General features: G+C 57.2%; 1 protein-coding gene across 1 annotated transcript; it reads right to left on the bottom strand.

The window, feature by feature from the left end:
• Positions 1-463: 463 nt before the first annotated feature.
• On the bottom strand, positions 464-9,519 carry LOC121092159 (motor neuron and pancreas homeobox protein 1-like). Its single transcript, XM_040602634.1, is given in 5 exon segments — positions 464-781; positions 1,321-1,481; positions 9,082-9,232; positions 9,234-9,263; positions 9,265-9,519. Coding segments are annotated over 5 exon segments (915 nt in total).
• Between the last annotated feature and the right edge of the window lie 7,603 nt (positions 9,520-17,122).

Here is a 17,122-nt window from a genome sequence, read left to right on the forward strand (position 1 = left end):
GCAACCAAGGGGAAGGGCAGCTGGCACCACGCAGGGATACACTGCTCCAGGCACTGTCATACCCAACAAGGAAGGGGCAGTGCACAGTCAAAGGAGGGTTTGGGGGTCTCTCCCTTCCAGCCATGCTGGTGGGCTGCCAGCTGTGCAAGTCTGCTGTCCCCACCCAGTTCCCCAGGTATCCTGGTAAGACAGTGCAGTGGCAGGAGTGGGGCAGAACCTTCTGTCCCCTAAGGAAGAGCACAGGCATCCAGATAACAGCTTTATAGGGGAGGGATGTGGGGACTCCCTCAGATACACACAGAGGAATAATTATGAGTTAAATAGGATCCAAACACACATAAGTTAAAGGGAGGCAGGTGCCCTGCAGCCCCCCAACTCTGCCCAGGCACAGTCTGTGTCTGCCAGCAGGGAGATCCCTGCCACCGCAGCCCAGCCCCTCTCCCCAGCTGGCTCCGTCTGCCTTTCACAACACAGAGCTGATCTTCCTCTCCATGGCACCCATCTCCTCCTCCTCCTCTTCCTCTTCCTCCTCGCCTCCCGAGCAAGAGGAGTCTGGGCCGTAGCCCAGCTTGGCGGTGCTGCAGTGCAGAAAGCCGGAGCCAGGGCTGTGCCCCATGAACTCGTGGCTTTCGGCAGCTTGTCCCCGGGGCTCGCCTGGCAGCAGCTTCTCACAGGCTTTGCTGAGCCCTCGTTGCTTCTCAGCCTCTGCCTGTGCCCCCTGTTCCTTGGCTTTACGGCTCCTCTTCCACTTCATGCGGCGGTTCTGGAACCAGATCTTCACCTGCCAAAGGAGAGACCCCAGGGGAGAGCGTGTCCCCCTGCCCCATCCTGTCCCCACTCACCCCCTCACCTTCCCTGCATGGAGGGCATCCCCCAAAACCTCTTTGTTGCAGGGCATCCCATGGTGCTGCGGGTCTCTGGAAGGAGGCTGAGGTTGTCGTGGGGAGAGGAGTCCGTAGCGGGCTGCTTCCCCCTGCCCAGCTTCTGCAGGATGCCCAAGGACATGCACAGGGAGGTTTTAATTTTAGCCCCACAGAAAGCCCCCTCCCACAGTGTACCAAGGGATGGGAAAGCTCTGAAACCCAAGCTGGGGGTGCCGGGTGAAGAGGAGCAGTATTTCTGGGTGCCCTTCACAAGAGAAGGGCCTGGAGCCCACCAGGCAGGTCTCTGCAGAAGACGCTCCAGAAGGGCTGCTGGTGGGGACAGAGGTGTGTGGCGCTGATGGCAGCCAAGTGAGGGGCATCAGCATTGCCCATGACCTTGACTTCCCTCCCTGGAAGCTGTCTGGTGCTATGCTCCATCCCTCCAGGACCAAGGTACCTGTGTCTCGGTGAGCATCAGTGACGTGGCCACCTCAAAACGCTTGGGTCTGGACAGGTACTTGTTGAGCTTGAACTGGTTCTCCAGCTCCAGGAGCTGCTGGCTGGTGAAGGCTGTGCGGGGCCGACGACACTTCCCCATCAAGCCCGACTGTGGGGCAGCTGTGGAGCAGACAGTGGGCAGGGGTCAGGGGATAGCAGGGGTGTAGGGGGACGCCCCCTCAGCAAGTCTGGGATGAGGAGGAAGGCGAGTGTCTCTTCCATCATCTCCCGCCCCAATAATGGCTTTATTGCCTGGCTGATAGGAACCAGTGAGATATGTTATCAGGCCTCGGTGTGCAACTGGGATCAGTCCTGTGACTGAAATTAATCCTCCTTTTTTATTGCTGGGCCACGCAGGTGGCTGCCCAACTGCCAGGGGTTGCAGCGGCAGGGCTGCCCAAGAGCCCCGCTATCTTGCCTGCAGCCCTTGAAGGCAGCACGGCGCTGAATCAGGAGGCAGCAGGAACAAAGGGACCTTTGAGAGTGCAGTGTGGGTTGGCTGCTGCGCTGTGTTTGATCCCTGCTTATCTCCTCTCTGCTGGCTTTATTGTCCTGATGAGTTCAGCTTTTACTGCTTCTCCTAGCACTGCAGCAGCAATCAAACCCAGAGGTTTGCAGCTGGGAGTAAAGTGCCAGAGCGGCACCGGAGGGGGCATTAACAGGAAAGGTCCTTGGCACGTCCCCACCACTGCATCTCAGGGGGGGTCTAGACGGAGCATCGTGGCCCCAGAGAGGTGCCCTGCTTGGCAAGGGTTGCTCTGGCTGGCCCGCTTTCCAGGACATGGGGCACCATCCATGTTATCTCCCCGAGATTCCAGCTTTGATCCCGACCTGCCCATCTCCCAAGGTGTCCACCAAGCCCTTCACAAACACAGCTGTGACACATGAGGCAAGAATTTATGGAGCAGGAATTAACTGATCGCAATCCAGGTTTGATCCCAAGTACCTGGATGCTGGGTGGGATGAGTCAAACAGGCAGAGCCCAGGCTGGCTGGGGCTCTGCAAACTCCTCATGGGAGTGGAGATGGACATGACCCTGCCTGGGCCTGCAGCCTCACATTGCCAGGAGAGACAGCCCATGGGACCCACCTTGCAGCCACTGGCCGGTTAAACTAGGGACTGAATAGAGGCACGCTGTGCCGACAGCTCTGACACACTTACCTGGTGTGTTACTTTGCACACAAAACATATTCAAGGCTAAAACCAAATGAGAGGCTCAAAGGATTTCTGGGAAAATACAAATGTCAGATTAAAGATGTCTCAGCCTCGCAGAGTTTGGCTGCTGTCTGGGCTCTGGCTGGCCGTGGGTGCTCTGGCTGTACAAATCCTCAGTAGAGACATGGGACCAAACAGACCTGAGAGGCTCTACTCCGCTAAGGAAAGGAGGTACCACGGGGACCAGCATCTGCAGGGACAGGGCAGCCCATGCTAACACCCCTTGAAGCTTCTTGGCGGGGAAGGCCAGAGATGCATCAGAAAGAACTGGTGGGGAAATTCATTCAGCCAGTGTTGGTGGGGAGCACAACACAAAGCAGCCCCAGACAGCATCTGGCAGCCTGAGGGCTCTGGCACCTGGCAAGCCCCCTTTGCTGCCAGAGACCGGGGGTGCACTGGGGCACCCAGTGCCTCAGTCCTGCCCTGAAGCAGGGGCTGCATTGCCCAGGCTGGCTATACCAGGTCGAGGAAGGGTCCCTCTGCGCAGGTCCTCTTTCTGGGCATGGTCTGTAAAGGATGCTTCAGGTAAAGAAAAGGGAAGAGGGTATGCCCACATCCCAACATTCAGTGATCCAGGACTTCTGTGCTGTCTGAAGCTGGAGGCTGTTTTGCCAGAGGTGAAGTAATACCATATTCCCAGGCTGAATTCCCCACCCCAAAGCAGAGAGCCTAGGACTTGGCTTCTAGGGCACTGCATCCTGGCTCTGTGGAGCACAGACCACTCTGAAAGGCTCCTCTGTGCCTACTCCTATAAGGTCAGATGTGGCCAGCCTAAAAACAGATGTGGGAAGAGTGGTGGCACAGAAGTGAGTCTCAACCCCAAAAGCAGTGGGAGTTTGGTCTGTCCAGCTTCAGAGGATACTGGAAGGCAGCTTGCTTTAACACACACCACCACGCCCCCCGGCAAGGGGTTCACTGTTCCCTGGGTAAGATGCTGAGGACTGCTTGGTCTAGCAGGAAAAAGAAGAATAGAATGTTTGCCCAAAAGCCAAATAAATCCAAATGGGATATATGCCAGATGACTACCAATGCAAGGGACCAACCGCTGGAGCATGATCCCTCTGTCAGCCCCAGCTTCTTCATCTCGGTGTCTCCAATTCGGGCTCAGTGCGGTGGTGTCCATTACAAACCTTGTACAGACCCTTACTTCCCTGGGAGCCCACCCTGCCTCCTGCCCCAGTGCTGACAAAAAAACCCCAACTCTCAAACCCCTCTGTGGTGGTGTTATGCAGTTCAAGCCACCACCAGTCCAAAGCCCAGCCTACACAGGTACAGCTGGCCACCTAACCTGTGACGTCCTCTGACAATATGCCCTTCAGCAGCTACCATCACCACCGTTCCCCACTGTGACTTGTTCAAGATTTGGCTGCAGACAAAACGGGGTGAGCCCAAACTGACATAGCTTTAAGGTCCACCTGACCTTGCCACCCAAAGCAGCAGGTCAGCATGGACCTGAGCAACCAAAATCTCTGGTCTCAGAGCTGCTGTTAGCTTCCTGGAAGGGCACTGGCTTATTTGCATGGGGAGAATATGGAGGAAAAGGATCTGCTGTTTCTCACTGAGGAAGGAGCAAAGGAAGGAGGAGGAAGTGGAGCCTGAGGATATGAAGAGGGTTTCATTTTCCCATGCAAAGAAATGATGTCTTATGAGTACTGGCAGCTCCAGCCTGTCCTGCCAGTGTGCTTAGTGGAGTCCTGCCCCCACTTGTCCTGTGGCAATCTGTCACATGGGCATGGAGAGCATTGTCCCAGGGGATGCATAGCAAGCATCCCCCCAGGGATCACCTCCCCCAGCCTGTACCAGCTGAGCTATGAACCCATCCTCATCACAACTGGCATCCCATAGATGGGGTGCCTTCCCTTTGGGAAGGCTCTCCCCATTATCCAGCTCCTACCAGAAGACCAGCGACTGCCTCAGCATCACACCTTTGCTTGCCAAAGGATTTCCTGTCTTCCCAGCCATCTCCTCTAGTGCTACATCTAGGATCAGAATTTGTCTCAATGTCCCTTCAGCCTGGCAGGGCTTGGACCCCCTGATGGGTACCCAGCATTTGGCTGCAACATCAGTAAATTAATTGCTTGGCCTGCAGCCGGGAATGTCCTCTGAGTCTGAGGCCAGGAGCTCTACAAGGCAGCTGCCTCCTGGATAATTAGATAAAGCTTATAAAAAATTGTTGGTTTATTTGATACATTTCCGTCTACTTGATAACAAAGGTAATCCTAGGTTGATATTAACCCACTTGGTTTTAATTTGGTTTGTTTAGCTATAGTTCACTTAACTTTGTGGGCTGGCAAATAAAGGAGAGGAAATTAGCACCCTGACTGCTTTGGAGGTGTTTCTGCAGATATCAGGGATGGGAGGGAGAGATGTGGTCTCACCAGCATCAGGGCCATCACCAGAGGCTTCTCCTGGTCTGCTGGCAGCCCTAACCATTGTCCATGGGCAGCCTGTGTAAGGGCACTTGCTACTTCTGTTAGCTCCTTACTTGCTCCACCTTTGACCCCTGACTGCTGCTTGCCAGCTGTTTTCCAGCCCATGCTTCCTGCTGACAACGGACCAGTGTGCACCTGGTGAGCCTTGGAAAGTGGTGATTTTTTAAACAGTTTGGTATGACCTGTCTTGCCTGCTCTCCTAGCCCAGCACAGCCCATCAGCCAGGTCTCTGCTGCTGTGGGCAAGATCTGGCCAGAGCTCCAAGCCATCAAGGTGGTAAGTAGATGATGCAGAGAAGCAGCATCCCAGAAAAGCCATCTGAACACCAGGTCCCCTGCAGGGAATCCTTTGCTCTTCCTGAGAGTCTGCAGCTGTATGTCACCACTCCACCCCCTGCTCCTACAGCTCTCTGCCAAGGCAGGTCCACCACCACTGCATTTCCATGCTGATACCTGGGGCAAACAAATCACAGCTCCCAGAAATACTAATAGGCACGGCACCCTGGTGCAAAACGCTCCTCCTGTGCAGTTCAGGAGTGCTCAAAGCCCTAGGACAAGGACCCAGGCTGGAGACAGGCAGCTGCAGCAAGGGCATGCCTGCTCCTATGCTCAGGCCTCCCCACCCAGCCCTCTCACTCCGCATTGCAGCAGAGGCAGCCAGGCACTGCCTGCGACTCTGCAGAGGCAGATAGTGAGGAAGGTATGGTACCCAGTTGCACTGCAGCAGGAGCACTTTTCTGAGCAATCCCAGCACCCAAGACCAGGCCAGGTTCCTAAGGGTACCCACAGTCTCAGAGCATCTCCCCAGCACCCTACCTCCCCCATATACAGGTGAGAGCAGGGCGAGTGTGTGCAATGCATCCCCGCAGAGCTTGTGGCTTCAGTTCAGGGGCTGTCCCACTCCTTCTCCTACCCTGACCATTTCCAGGAGACCAAACTAGACCACACCTGCAAAACACCTCTATGCATGCAACTGAAGAAGGAATTTATTCCAGGATTTAGTCCTGGAATCCCCTATAAATAAATCACAAAGGTGATCTCCCTCTGGGATGCCCCAGAACATGTCCTAGGAGGCTTTCAGATTCATCTCTTCCAGTTATCTATCTGTCGGCTGCTACCCAGATAGCAAAACATGACCAGCACCAGTAGCATGGACACTTGTGCTCAGTCACTGTGGAAACCTCAGCCAGGCAAGTCCATCTGTCCGCCTGGGCTAGGTGTTGGGACAGGGCACCCAGCCCACCACCACCCTCAGAGGAATGAAGATGGGCTATGCAGGCAGCATGTCCTAAGCAAGTGCCCCTTCCTGTCCCTGCATACCCATGCCACTGTCCCTGTCCCCACACCATGGCCAGCACACTGGGGCAATATGAGCCCAGACACAGCCCTAACATGCAGCTGGAGCCAGTGCTAGTGACTACAAGGACAAGGCACACTGCAAAGGGACCTGCTTTCAGAGCCTGCAACGAGCCCACAAGAGGAAAGGCTGAGGACACACTTGAGAACCCAAATGTTCCCAGTGGACTGAAACAAGGATCTGAAGATGTGTGAAGAACAGGGTCTGACGATGCAGTCTACATGGCATTGGGAATAACACCAAGCAAGGACCAGGGGAGCAGGATCCTCGGGAGAACAAGTGTGGAGAGAAGAATAGACCCCAAGCTAAGCATAAGCCCCTCAGGTCAGAAGTGATGTCTGTGGGGAAGTATGGGCAGGTAGAACAGCTGCAAATGCACAAAGCTTCATCCTTCTGCCTCAGGGAGGCATCAGCTCACACTCTGCACCCAGCTTGGCCCCTGTGCTTTGAGACAGGGGGACATTTGGAAGAAAACCCTGAAAGCAGTCAGGATGGAAACTGGCTTGGAGGAGATGGAAGCAGTTGGGCTGTGTAGTGGGGGGAGGAGAAAGCTGAAAGGGACCTACAGAACCTTACCTTGCCATGTGCAGACCAGGCAAGCAAAGAGAATGGATAGTGATTTGCTGTGTTTGGTGTGATAAATCTTGGGAGCAAACCAAAGCACAAAAAGCTTCACAGCAGGAGAATTGCTGAAATATTAAATAGGACAGTCTGTGGAAAAAAGAATCCCCCCCTGCAAAAGGCTCCCCAGAATTGGGAGCAGACACATTTAGGCAAGGATATGGATTGAAGGTGGTCACTGGTTTAAAAATCTGCAGATCTGGCAGCTTTTGCTGCATCCCTGTTAAACCTACATGTACCTTTCTTTGGCTCTACCCTGCTTTGGGCTCTCCAGGGTTCCCGTGCATCCTAGCACAGCCCAAAAGCTCTTTCCACAAGCTGTTCTCGCACCCATGATTTGGCCTTTGTGTCCTTTCAGCAGGGTTTTGGACACAACCAGCTCTGGAGTGCATCTTGCACTTGAGAGGTATGGAGCTGATGCACAAATGCAAATGTGATGCACAAATATCTCTACATTATTCCAGCCAGAAGCTGTGCTCAAGGCCACAGGGACAGATGCAGTGGTGTGATCCCACCCTGGTGAAACACAATCCTGCGTGAAACTGTTGGGATGCAGAGATACACTGACAGACTCAGACCCTGTGAGGACAATGTGGCCTCTGCAGAAGAGTAGGAAGGTGCTTCACCACCCAACAAATAGAAATATTTACACACACACCCCCGCTCTTAACAACATGCTGGAAGAGTGCACACAGCCCATAGCACTGGAGGCTTATTCTACACCTTTAGGTGCCACCACCACTTCACGGCTGGACCTACCCTACAGTCCAGGGAGAGCCAGGGAAAGGGAGACAGCCCAGTGAAGGGAACAGACTCTTTCCCTTCAACCTGCCCAGGTATAATTTGAGGAAGGAACAATGAATGGGATGTTTCATGTTAATTCTCCATTTTTGTACTATTATTCATGCAGCCAGTTTATTAATTAACTGACTTAAGCAGCTTTTTTCTTTTTAGCGGGCTCCCAGATTATTAAGACCCTAAACTCAGCTAATTAATCTGGATACTCTGCTGGTGGTTTATTCAAACCACTCCGCGTTTATTGCCCACTGGCCTCATCTTTGCAGTGACCAGACCTCCGCTCACCCCACGCACAGGGCAGGGGCCGGGTCACACTGCCAGGGGTGCCAGTGCCAGTGCCCGGCGGGGCAAGAGCCCGAGGTCGGTCCATGAGCCGTCCACGCCCTGCAGGACCCTCCCCACCCGTGGCCCATCGCTGCAGTGCAGGAGCCGGTGCCTGCCCGCAGCCCTGCCCGTGCCCGCCGTGCCAGGGGCTGTGCACGGAGCCGGCACCCGCTTTGCGTGCCCGAAGGGACCGGCGCTGAGCGAGAGCCGAGCGCGCTGCCGGGCTGACCGATCTCTGCATCTCCCGTCAGCACCGGGCTCAGCGGCCCCTCGCCCCCACGAGCCGAGCGCGGCGGCGGGCGGTGCCGGGAGCCCCGGTCCTTCCCCGGCCCAGGGGCCGGGTCCCGCCGCGCACCTTTCGGTGTCGAGCCGCAGGGATCCAGACGGTTCGTTCCCAAGTGCACCGGGCGGGAGTTATTCGTTTCCCAGTGTCGGTTCCCGCCGCCGCTTCTTTATTTTCGTTTCCTTCCCGCCGCGGCGGAGCTCAACGAGCCCGCGACGGCCGTGCGGGGCCGGCAACTGGGGCCGGCGCGCCTGGCCCGGCCCTGGAGCGGCTCTGCTCCGGCGGCACCGGGGCGGGCAGTGCCCCTCGGGGCCGTCCCGAAGCACCGGGCCGGCGTAGGGCGAGACTTTGCCCTTCGGATCGGGTTGCCGGGGCCCCGCAACCCTCGAAAGTCTCCGAAGTGCGGGTCTTGCTTCCCCCCGTCAATGGGACCCCTGCACATACCCTGGCTGGGGAGCGGGTCTGGGCGCAGCAGAAGCCCCGCGTTGGGGTCAGCTCCGAGGGCTCAGCGCCCCCGCGGGGCTCTCGACCAGGACCGCCGGGGAGCTGCGAAGAGGCGGCCTCGGAGACCCTCAGCCCTCCGTCCCCGAGGGCACCTGCACCCCGCTGTGCCGGCGGGGGCCTCCGGGGTTTGGAAGGGGCAAGAGCCGCGTCCCGCCCGACAGGAGGGTGGGTCCCCGGGGTCACTCACCGTGGAAGTCGGAGAGCCTCGGCACCAGCATCCCGGCTCGGATCCAGTGCTCCAGCGGGAAAGAGCCGGCCACGGCCGCCTTCAGATGCTCTGCGCCGGGCGGCGGCAAGTGGGGGATGCCGGTGTAGGCGAAAGCGGGGTGCTGGCCCCCCCAGGGCTGGGAGCGGGTACACGGCGGGCGGGGTAGAGGGCCGGCAGGGCGCCGAGCCCGGGGCCGGGGAGGTGCAGCAAGCCGGGCTTGGGGACGAAGCCGGCCGGGGCGAGGGGCGCAGCAGCCGCGGGCGCCCGCGGCGAGGGCGTGTCGGAGCGCCCGGCGGGGCCGGGGCTCGCCGCGGGGCTCCCGGGGCTCAGCCCCGGCGGGGAGCCGCTCCGTGCCGGCTCTTCAGCCAGGAGCGCCTCGATGCGGAAGTTTTGGGACTTCTCCATGGGCTTGTGCATGACCCAGCCCCTTGCAGAGCCGCCGGGCCCCCCAGCACCCCGCCGCTCCCCTGCCAGGGCACAGCCCGGCCGGGCAGCCCCGGGCCAGCACTGGCGGGCATCCACCGGCGGGGCCCCGCCGCACCGCGCTCCGCGGGGCTGCCCTCGGGGGCAGCCCTCCTCTCCGCTCCTCCTCCCGGGCACTCGCTCGCCCGCCGGCACAGGGGGGGTTTTAACCCCCCCTCCACCTGCCCCAGCTCCCCATTGGCTCCGCGCCGGCCCCCCCGCCCCGTCGGTCCGGCCTGCCTCCCCGCGGGCCCCAGCCGGGCTCCCCGTCGGTCAGCCTCCCTCCTCCGGCTTCCTCATCCCCACGCCGCAGCCGCGGGGACATGCCGGGGCCTGACCCGGACCGCTCTGCTTCTTCCCAAGCCTGGCAACCCAGCTCAGTCCCTGTCCACAGCCAGAGGGTCCCCAGCCTGCAGGACCCACCGCCCAGGGCGCTGAGCCCATCGTCCTGACCCTGAGCCAGTCTTACTTTCCTTAGAGCCGCTCAGCGGGGCAGTGGGTCCGTGGCTGCAGGGGAGCCGTCTGTGGGCTGCAGGAGCCCTGGAGAGACTAAACAGACCTGGGCACATGCAGGCGAAGCATTGCTGGGCTCCAGTGCAGCCCTGGGTCTGCGGAGCCCCCAGGCACTTAGGGGGCAGAGTGCCTGGCTGGCAGGGCAGGAGAGGTGCTAGCTCAGCAGCAGGCTCGTCGGGATCACTGGCAACACCCAGCTGTGCCACTTCCCTTGGCACCACTCTGGGCCAGGGAGATCAGTGGACCTCAGCAGGACACACACATCTGCCTCCCTGGGAGGGAAGAGGGCAGGGATTAGCCCCATGGACAGCCCAGAGCTGGATTTGCTCGGAAAGGGATTTGCTGTAGATGTCACCCTGCAGTAACCCATCCTACTTGGACAGAGGGTGCTGGGGGTGGAACACTGCCCCCTTCCACCCGCAGCACCCCTGTGCCTGCTGCTATACCATCTTCCCACCATCAGGGAGTCTGTAGCCACCCACCCCCACCCTCCCAAAGCTGCATCCACCCCTCCACTTTCCCACCATTCGAGTAGCCAGCCCTGCCAAGCGGCAGGCATGGGCAGGACAAGATTTGGGGAGGAATGGAGCAGCCCCTCACTCCCAAGCGCAGGCAAAAAACACAGTAAGTATTCAAGGAATAGAGGGCACAACGAAGACAGGACAACTCTTCTGCTGCGGGTCAACAGCCTGCAGTGGTGACAGCAGCAAGGGGAGGAGCCACTGCTTCCTTATCTGAGTCCCCAGGACTGGCTCCAAGGGTTGCAATGGCTTGTTAGCTTTGCACAGGGAACATGCCTTGACACCTGGGGCAGAGACTGAGGCTGCTGCACTGGGGCACAACAGAGAAGTCACCACCACAGTGACCGCCATGGGGTGGCAGACAAGTAGATAGCCAGCCCAGGAGAGCCTGGGTAACCCCTGCCAAGCCTCAAGAACATTTGAGGCTGTAGCCGCAGTACCTTGGGCAGTGGGAGCAGGGCTTGAGTGGGGCTTGCTTGAGGGTCTGGGTCACAGCCTTACTGTCCTCCTGAAAGTTCCCTGCACTACCCAAGAAGGCTCTCCAAAGACAAGCAGCTCCTCCAAGGATCAGCAGCCCAGGCTGATGCCCAATTCACAAATCCCAAGGCAATGTGAGTACGAGCAGCCAAACCACAGCCTTTGAATTGCACAAGCAAGAAATCTTTGCAGACACCAGCCATAAAACCTAGGAAAATCACAGAGAGGGTTCCCTCCTCCACATGAGTCAAAGCCAGACACTGGGACCCTTGCAAGAGGGTAGTCCAGGGCTGGAGCAGCTGGCACACAGCCCACACCATGCAGGGCAGAAAGCTGGAGCCCAGGGCTGCACACAGGAGAGCTGTGCTGGGCAGTGGCTGGCAGAAGGGGAGGGATGCAGGCAGTGATAGATGCCAGGGTGCTGATGAGTTCACAGTCTTCAGGGTCATTAATCAGATCAGAGCTGGATTAAGGTGTCTGAAGTCTGATTAGCTTCATTTCCCACCTCAGGAAGGAGGGAACCCTCTTCCCCATCCATCATGACTTCTGGTGACAGCTCACCTGGTTGCTAACTAGATCGGAGAACTGTAATAAGTGAATGTGACTGTGGCCTGGCCCCTCACCTCCGCCCAGCATCCTTCCTCCATAGAGGATCTAAGGCAACCCTGACAGCCACAGGTAGCAGACTCCTGGATATCAACCAGAGAGACAGTTTGTTCCCAATAGCCTGGGGGTACATGGCACTATGGACAGGAGCTGCCCCAGGAAACTACCCCAGTTCAGGAGGAGGTGCAGTTTAGGGCGTGGATGTTCCCAGCCAGCACCACACTGCTTCCAGTTGCCCCACAGCTTACCCTGTGCTGTTACCCCAGGGCCTCCTTTGCTCACCCAGTGATAGCACAGCCCTCCCAAGGTGACAGACTCTGTGAAACAGGCCAGCAAACACTACCTTGCTGCTGTGGAAGACCTTGAACCCATCCAGAACAGATCTCCTAAGCCCCATAGAGACCTAGATGGACCATTTCAAATCCCTGAACCCGCCAAGGTGCTACTCCCATCTCCACAGCCCTTGCTGTCTCAAACCCACCCCATCAGCATCTCCATTTGTCCCCTGCCTGATGCACCTCACGTTGACTGTGCCCTAAAGGTTCCTCCACACCTAATCACTTAGTCTACTCTTGGCCAGCAAGTGCAGACCAGGGAGAGGTCCATGCTGCCCAGGAAGCAGTGAGGTTCCTCAGCTCCCTCACTTCTCCAGGAGGGCCCTGATCACAACATCCCTCACTGGGCAATGGGCAGCACCAGAAGCACTCACACAGCCCAGAGCTTCCTGCGACTCTGTCATTTGCCCAGGCATTTGGGGGCGATTTTCTGGGTGTGCCTCAGCTGGATGTTCAGAGCCCAGTCTTTCTTCAGCCACCTGAAAGCAGCAGTCACAGCAGTACCTATGCAGGTGTACCTAAGCCCTGAAAAGCCTTTTATTGCTGATGTGAAGGTGCCTAGCTAGACAACTGGAGCCCTCTTTGCTGTGTCCATAGCCTCAAATGGATTGTCTCCATGCAACTTCCATCCACGTGAGGTCAAGCAGCAAGAGTAAAACTAGAAGAGCAAACACCCACATGGCCACCAAAGACACCCAGCTCTGGTGCACACAAGTTTTTGGCATCAGTAGAGACCCACAACACTCCCTACAGCAGTTCACAGACTTCCCCAAACTGTCACCAGCAGCACCCGAGCTCTCAGAAACGAGCCAGGGGAGTCACAGGTAGTGTTTGGGAGCACAGTTCAGTTTTACAGCTCCTCCACTTCCTCAGTGTCACCTTGGGAAGCAATGTAACATCCCCTGAGCAAACCCAATTGCCCCAAGATCAAAGTGAAGGGTGCCGAGGAAAATCCATACCCTGATAAAAAAATTACCGACTGGGACCAGACTTTCATTTTCCCAGGATCAAGTCCTTATCCCAGGCATCAGATGAACACATGACCCATGCTAGGGCTGTGTCTTGATTGTCACCTAACCTGTCATTTTTGCTGTTCCTAAATGCACAATTTAGCACCAGGTCCTTCTGGTGGGTTTGGGTCACCTCCTGCCTTCAGTCAATAGATGGTACCATTGAAACAGGGACTGGTGCAGGAACAGGTGTGCTTAGATCGTCCCAGAGAGGTGGCAGGCACCCTCATTTCTGCCCAGGCTATACAGCTTTTAAGCCTTGAAAGAGCTCCCTATCCCCAAGATGGCTGCACCCGCTTTGCTAAGCATTAACTTCTCCCCAGGTCACAGTTATCAGAGCTTTCTGTCTTTAGAAATTACTTGCCTATAAGAGACCTACAGTGCAACAACCTCGTTTAAAGTATCTCTCAGGAAGCAGTCGATCTTGCTGCTCTGGCCCTGGTGCCTCAGGTCACCTTGCAGCACTCTGAAGGCCCAAGCCAGCTAGTGAAGAAATATAGCCCAGAAACATCACCAATGCTGCAGACACAGGCTGTGAGACTGCTCTCAGCTGTTTTCCCAGCCGTTTCCCCATCAGAGGGGCTGTAGAAGTGTCTCACCCTGATCTGTGCTCTGCAGCCTCCAGCCCAGAGCAGGCTGAGCCCCTGGTGAGAAGCACTAGGTGTAAAATTTTCTGGTCTGCTCCTGTTTGGAGGGAGCCCCAGGTTTTGTAGGAGCCCTAACTACTACCTGCAGCAGGATGCTGCCCTTTCCCTGCCCCTCACAGCAGGGCCACCCGCTATCTCTGGAGTCTGGGAAGCCACAGGAGGCTGGTGGGGAAGGTAAATAAACTGCCAGCCCTGTGGTGATTTGTAGCTAAATGAACAGTTGAAGTCACCTGTGAGTGGCCCAGGGGCCGTTAACCAACCAGATAATGGGTCTTAATCAGCCCCACAGTGGTAGGAGCTGACTTTAGTCTGTGTCAGACCTGGCTGTGCCAGGTCTGAGGCTGCTTGGTGGCCATCCCCTCTGCAGAAACACTAGCAAGGACGTCCACACTGTGGGGACAGATTGGTTGTCTACAGAGCCCTAAAGAAATGCACACAGGGCCCCTTATATGTTTTTAGGGGTCTCCCCTACTGTGGTGATGGCAGGAGACAAGTGCCAGGTAAGACCCTAAAGCCACCTCCCTGTCTGCTTCCAGGGGTGCTGTGCTCAGTCACTACTGCTGTGCTCTCCCTGCATCCCCTCCTGTGTGGGTCTGCCTGCTCCTGCTCACCCCAGGGACTTCCAAGTCAGGCACACGCTCCTGAGCAATTCTCCATCCTGGCATATCAGCAGGCAGGGATCTGTCCTCCAAGGCAGAAATCCCCATGCCACTATCCCCCTGCCACTGCGTGGCCACCTTACCCAGCCTTCGCGCCTCTCTCCACACTGAGCTCCATGTACCTGCCCTGAGCGAAAGGGTTAACAGGCAAAGCAAATATGGCTCAGTCTGTCCTAGACAGGCCTCCTGCAGGGATTTTGGAGCAGCTGTTTATTTAGCCAAGCAATTCCTCAAATAAGCAGTCCCATTTCTGATGGGACATGGCAAGGCTGAGCAGAAAAACATGTTAACAGCTCCCATCCTGGAGTAGGGGGATGGCAAACTGGCACAGGAAGGCTTGCAGGGCAGGGAGGGTGCCTATCTCCAGCAGAAACATCCAGAGTGGCTCTGAAGTGCCACACCTGTCCTAGCGTACTGCCGCTGTGAATGGCTGGGGCACCAGCACCCTGCAGGATCAGACCGTATGGCTGCATGGGACAGGCAGGGGATGCCCTAGGGTTCCCCTCTATCAGCTGTTGGTTCAGCTTTCTGGGACGCAGCTATACCCTGCAGAGGTGGGGACAGATGGCTTGTCCCATCGGAAATGCATGCCTTAGAGACAGGGGCACACAGTCAGCTCGGATCTGTTTCTAGCAAGAACCCAGGGTCTGACTGCTACATTTCCAGTCCCATTAGCCCCTGACCCCTTTCCCCTTAGAGCCTGATACACCATGAGGCCAGAGCCAGAACTGTCCAGCCTGTTGCCCCCAAATGAGCTCTGGTAGCATCTGGGCTCACTCTCAACCTCTGTCTTCACCCAGACATTGGCTTCTTGGGGGGAGAGGCTAAACAGCCAGCATCTCACATTAGCCCGGTATTGTCCAGAGAAGTGACTGAACACACAGCATCCTTCCTGCTGCTTCCCTATGCTCCTGCTCCCACAGCCCTTGCCCAGCACGTTGTGCCCAGTGTCACACATCCCTGGCACAGCCAGGCTCTCCTTCCACCTGGTTTGCCATCCCTCTGCTCCCCCACCCATCACTGGGCACACTGGGGGATCTCCCAGCCCTGCTTTTTCTTGTCATCTCCAGGATCTTCTGTTTTTTGCTTCATTGGGTCTTGTCCCAAGGCCAGAGCTGCTCCCTGGGAGGGAAGAGAGCCAGGGCTCAGCTCCAGGGGAGGGGGCAGCGCAGGAATGGCTGCAGAGTGACACCCCCCCAGCAGCACAGCCTCACCTCTTCCCTGTTAATAGCCTTTCCATGGAGTCAGCTCCTAACCTGCTCCCAGGGTGACAGGATAAATCAGCTGCTCCTCCCAGGACCTTGGGCTCTAATTAATGTCAGCTCATTAACAAGATAACGGCCATTTATTACCTTGTCTCCCTGGCTGCTGATTAACCCTTTCCCAAGGTGGGGGCAGGAGGTGGCGATGCCGTGGGACAGGGGTGGCAGGAGTGTGTGATGTCTGTGCAGTGAGACCTAGGGACACCTCAATAAGGGGGGTACAGATGGAGGGACAGGCAAGCAGGACTGCAGAAGGGCCTGACTGAGGGACAGATGGGACAAGGGGGAGGTCAGGACACTTGGGCTTTCTTCCTAGTAGAAAGGATTAAAGCCTTGAAGGAGCTGCCAAGACTCATGGGCTCCCCCTGGGTTGTCACTGTGACCTCCGGTGCATCCCTGTGCCTCAGTGTCCTCAAGAATTCCTATCCCAGCTCATGGGGGAGAGTATGGCCAAGACCTGGAGCTCAGCACAAAACCTCTGTGCAACACTGGCCCTCAGCCTCTATTTTGAGGAGCTGCCCCACAGCCGGTGGGAACCCACCAGCATGTCTTTGCCTCTAGAGGAAAAAGCAGCCCCAGCTCCATCTCCCAGAGCACTGCATACACCACAGAGTGGTGGGGCAGGATGATCTGCCCTGGGGCAAGAGGGAGCCTTTGACTTGACCTTGACCTGGGCCTGGGTATGGAGGGCAGGAGCAAGGAGGCTGGGGAGGGCACGATGCCCCCGCTCAGCTGCCCAGCGCCAGGCTGCAGGGGCTAATGCTCTCTGTACATCAATCATGCTGCTCGGCGGCTCCCTATTAGTGGGAGCAGCGGCTGGTTAATCAGGCTGAGGGCTTCGGCTCGTTAAGCTGACACCTCGGTTGTGAGAGTGAGACATGGGGGCATGCAAGGTGCCACTTATTTATTTTCTTCTTTCCCAGGGAATATATTAAACAAATTAAATTCCTGGAGTGTTAGGTCAGCACAGCCAGCTCTGTGCCTGTCCCAGCTCTACCTAGCTCAGCTGTGGGGAGGGGACTGTGCTTCCTAGCCTGCAGCAAGCCCCTGGCACCACTGCAGGGCCCCAACCCCTCCCTCTGTGCCTCCCCAGCCCCTTGCGATAAGACACAGCACCCCTATTTCCCTCCCTGGGCTGTGCTGCAACCATGGTTGCTTGGTGGTGCTGAGTGTGGTTGGGAGAGCAGGAGATCTTGTGAGAAATGCAGACCATGATTTCATATGGAAAGTCCCCTGGGAACCTGCCTGCTGTCCCTAAACGGGCTTCCCTGGCCCCACTGTGCAGGGAGCTGTGGGGCAGCCTTGAATGCTTTCAGGGCAGCTTGTAATGCTCCATGCTCCAGGGAGAGCCAGGGACTGGTTTCAGCCATAGCACCAAGATTTTTTCTTTGCACTCTGGTGTTAAGGACATCGGGGCTAGTGGCAGGTTGGCACTACAGGGTCCCTCTGTGAGCAGGAGTGCTGGGAGGAAACTTGCTGCAAAATAGTTCCTGGAGTTTATTTATTGACTGGTTGCAACTCTTCCCTC

The sequence above is a fragment of the Falco naumanni genome, chromosome 8, assembly GCF_017639655.2.
Source record: "Falco naumanni isolate bFalNau1 chromosome 8, bFalNau1.pat, whole genome shotgun sequence".
Taxonomy (NCBI): Eukaryota; Metazoa; Chordata; class Aves; order Falconiformes; family Falconidae; genus Falco; species Falco naumanni.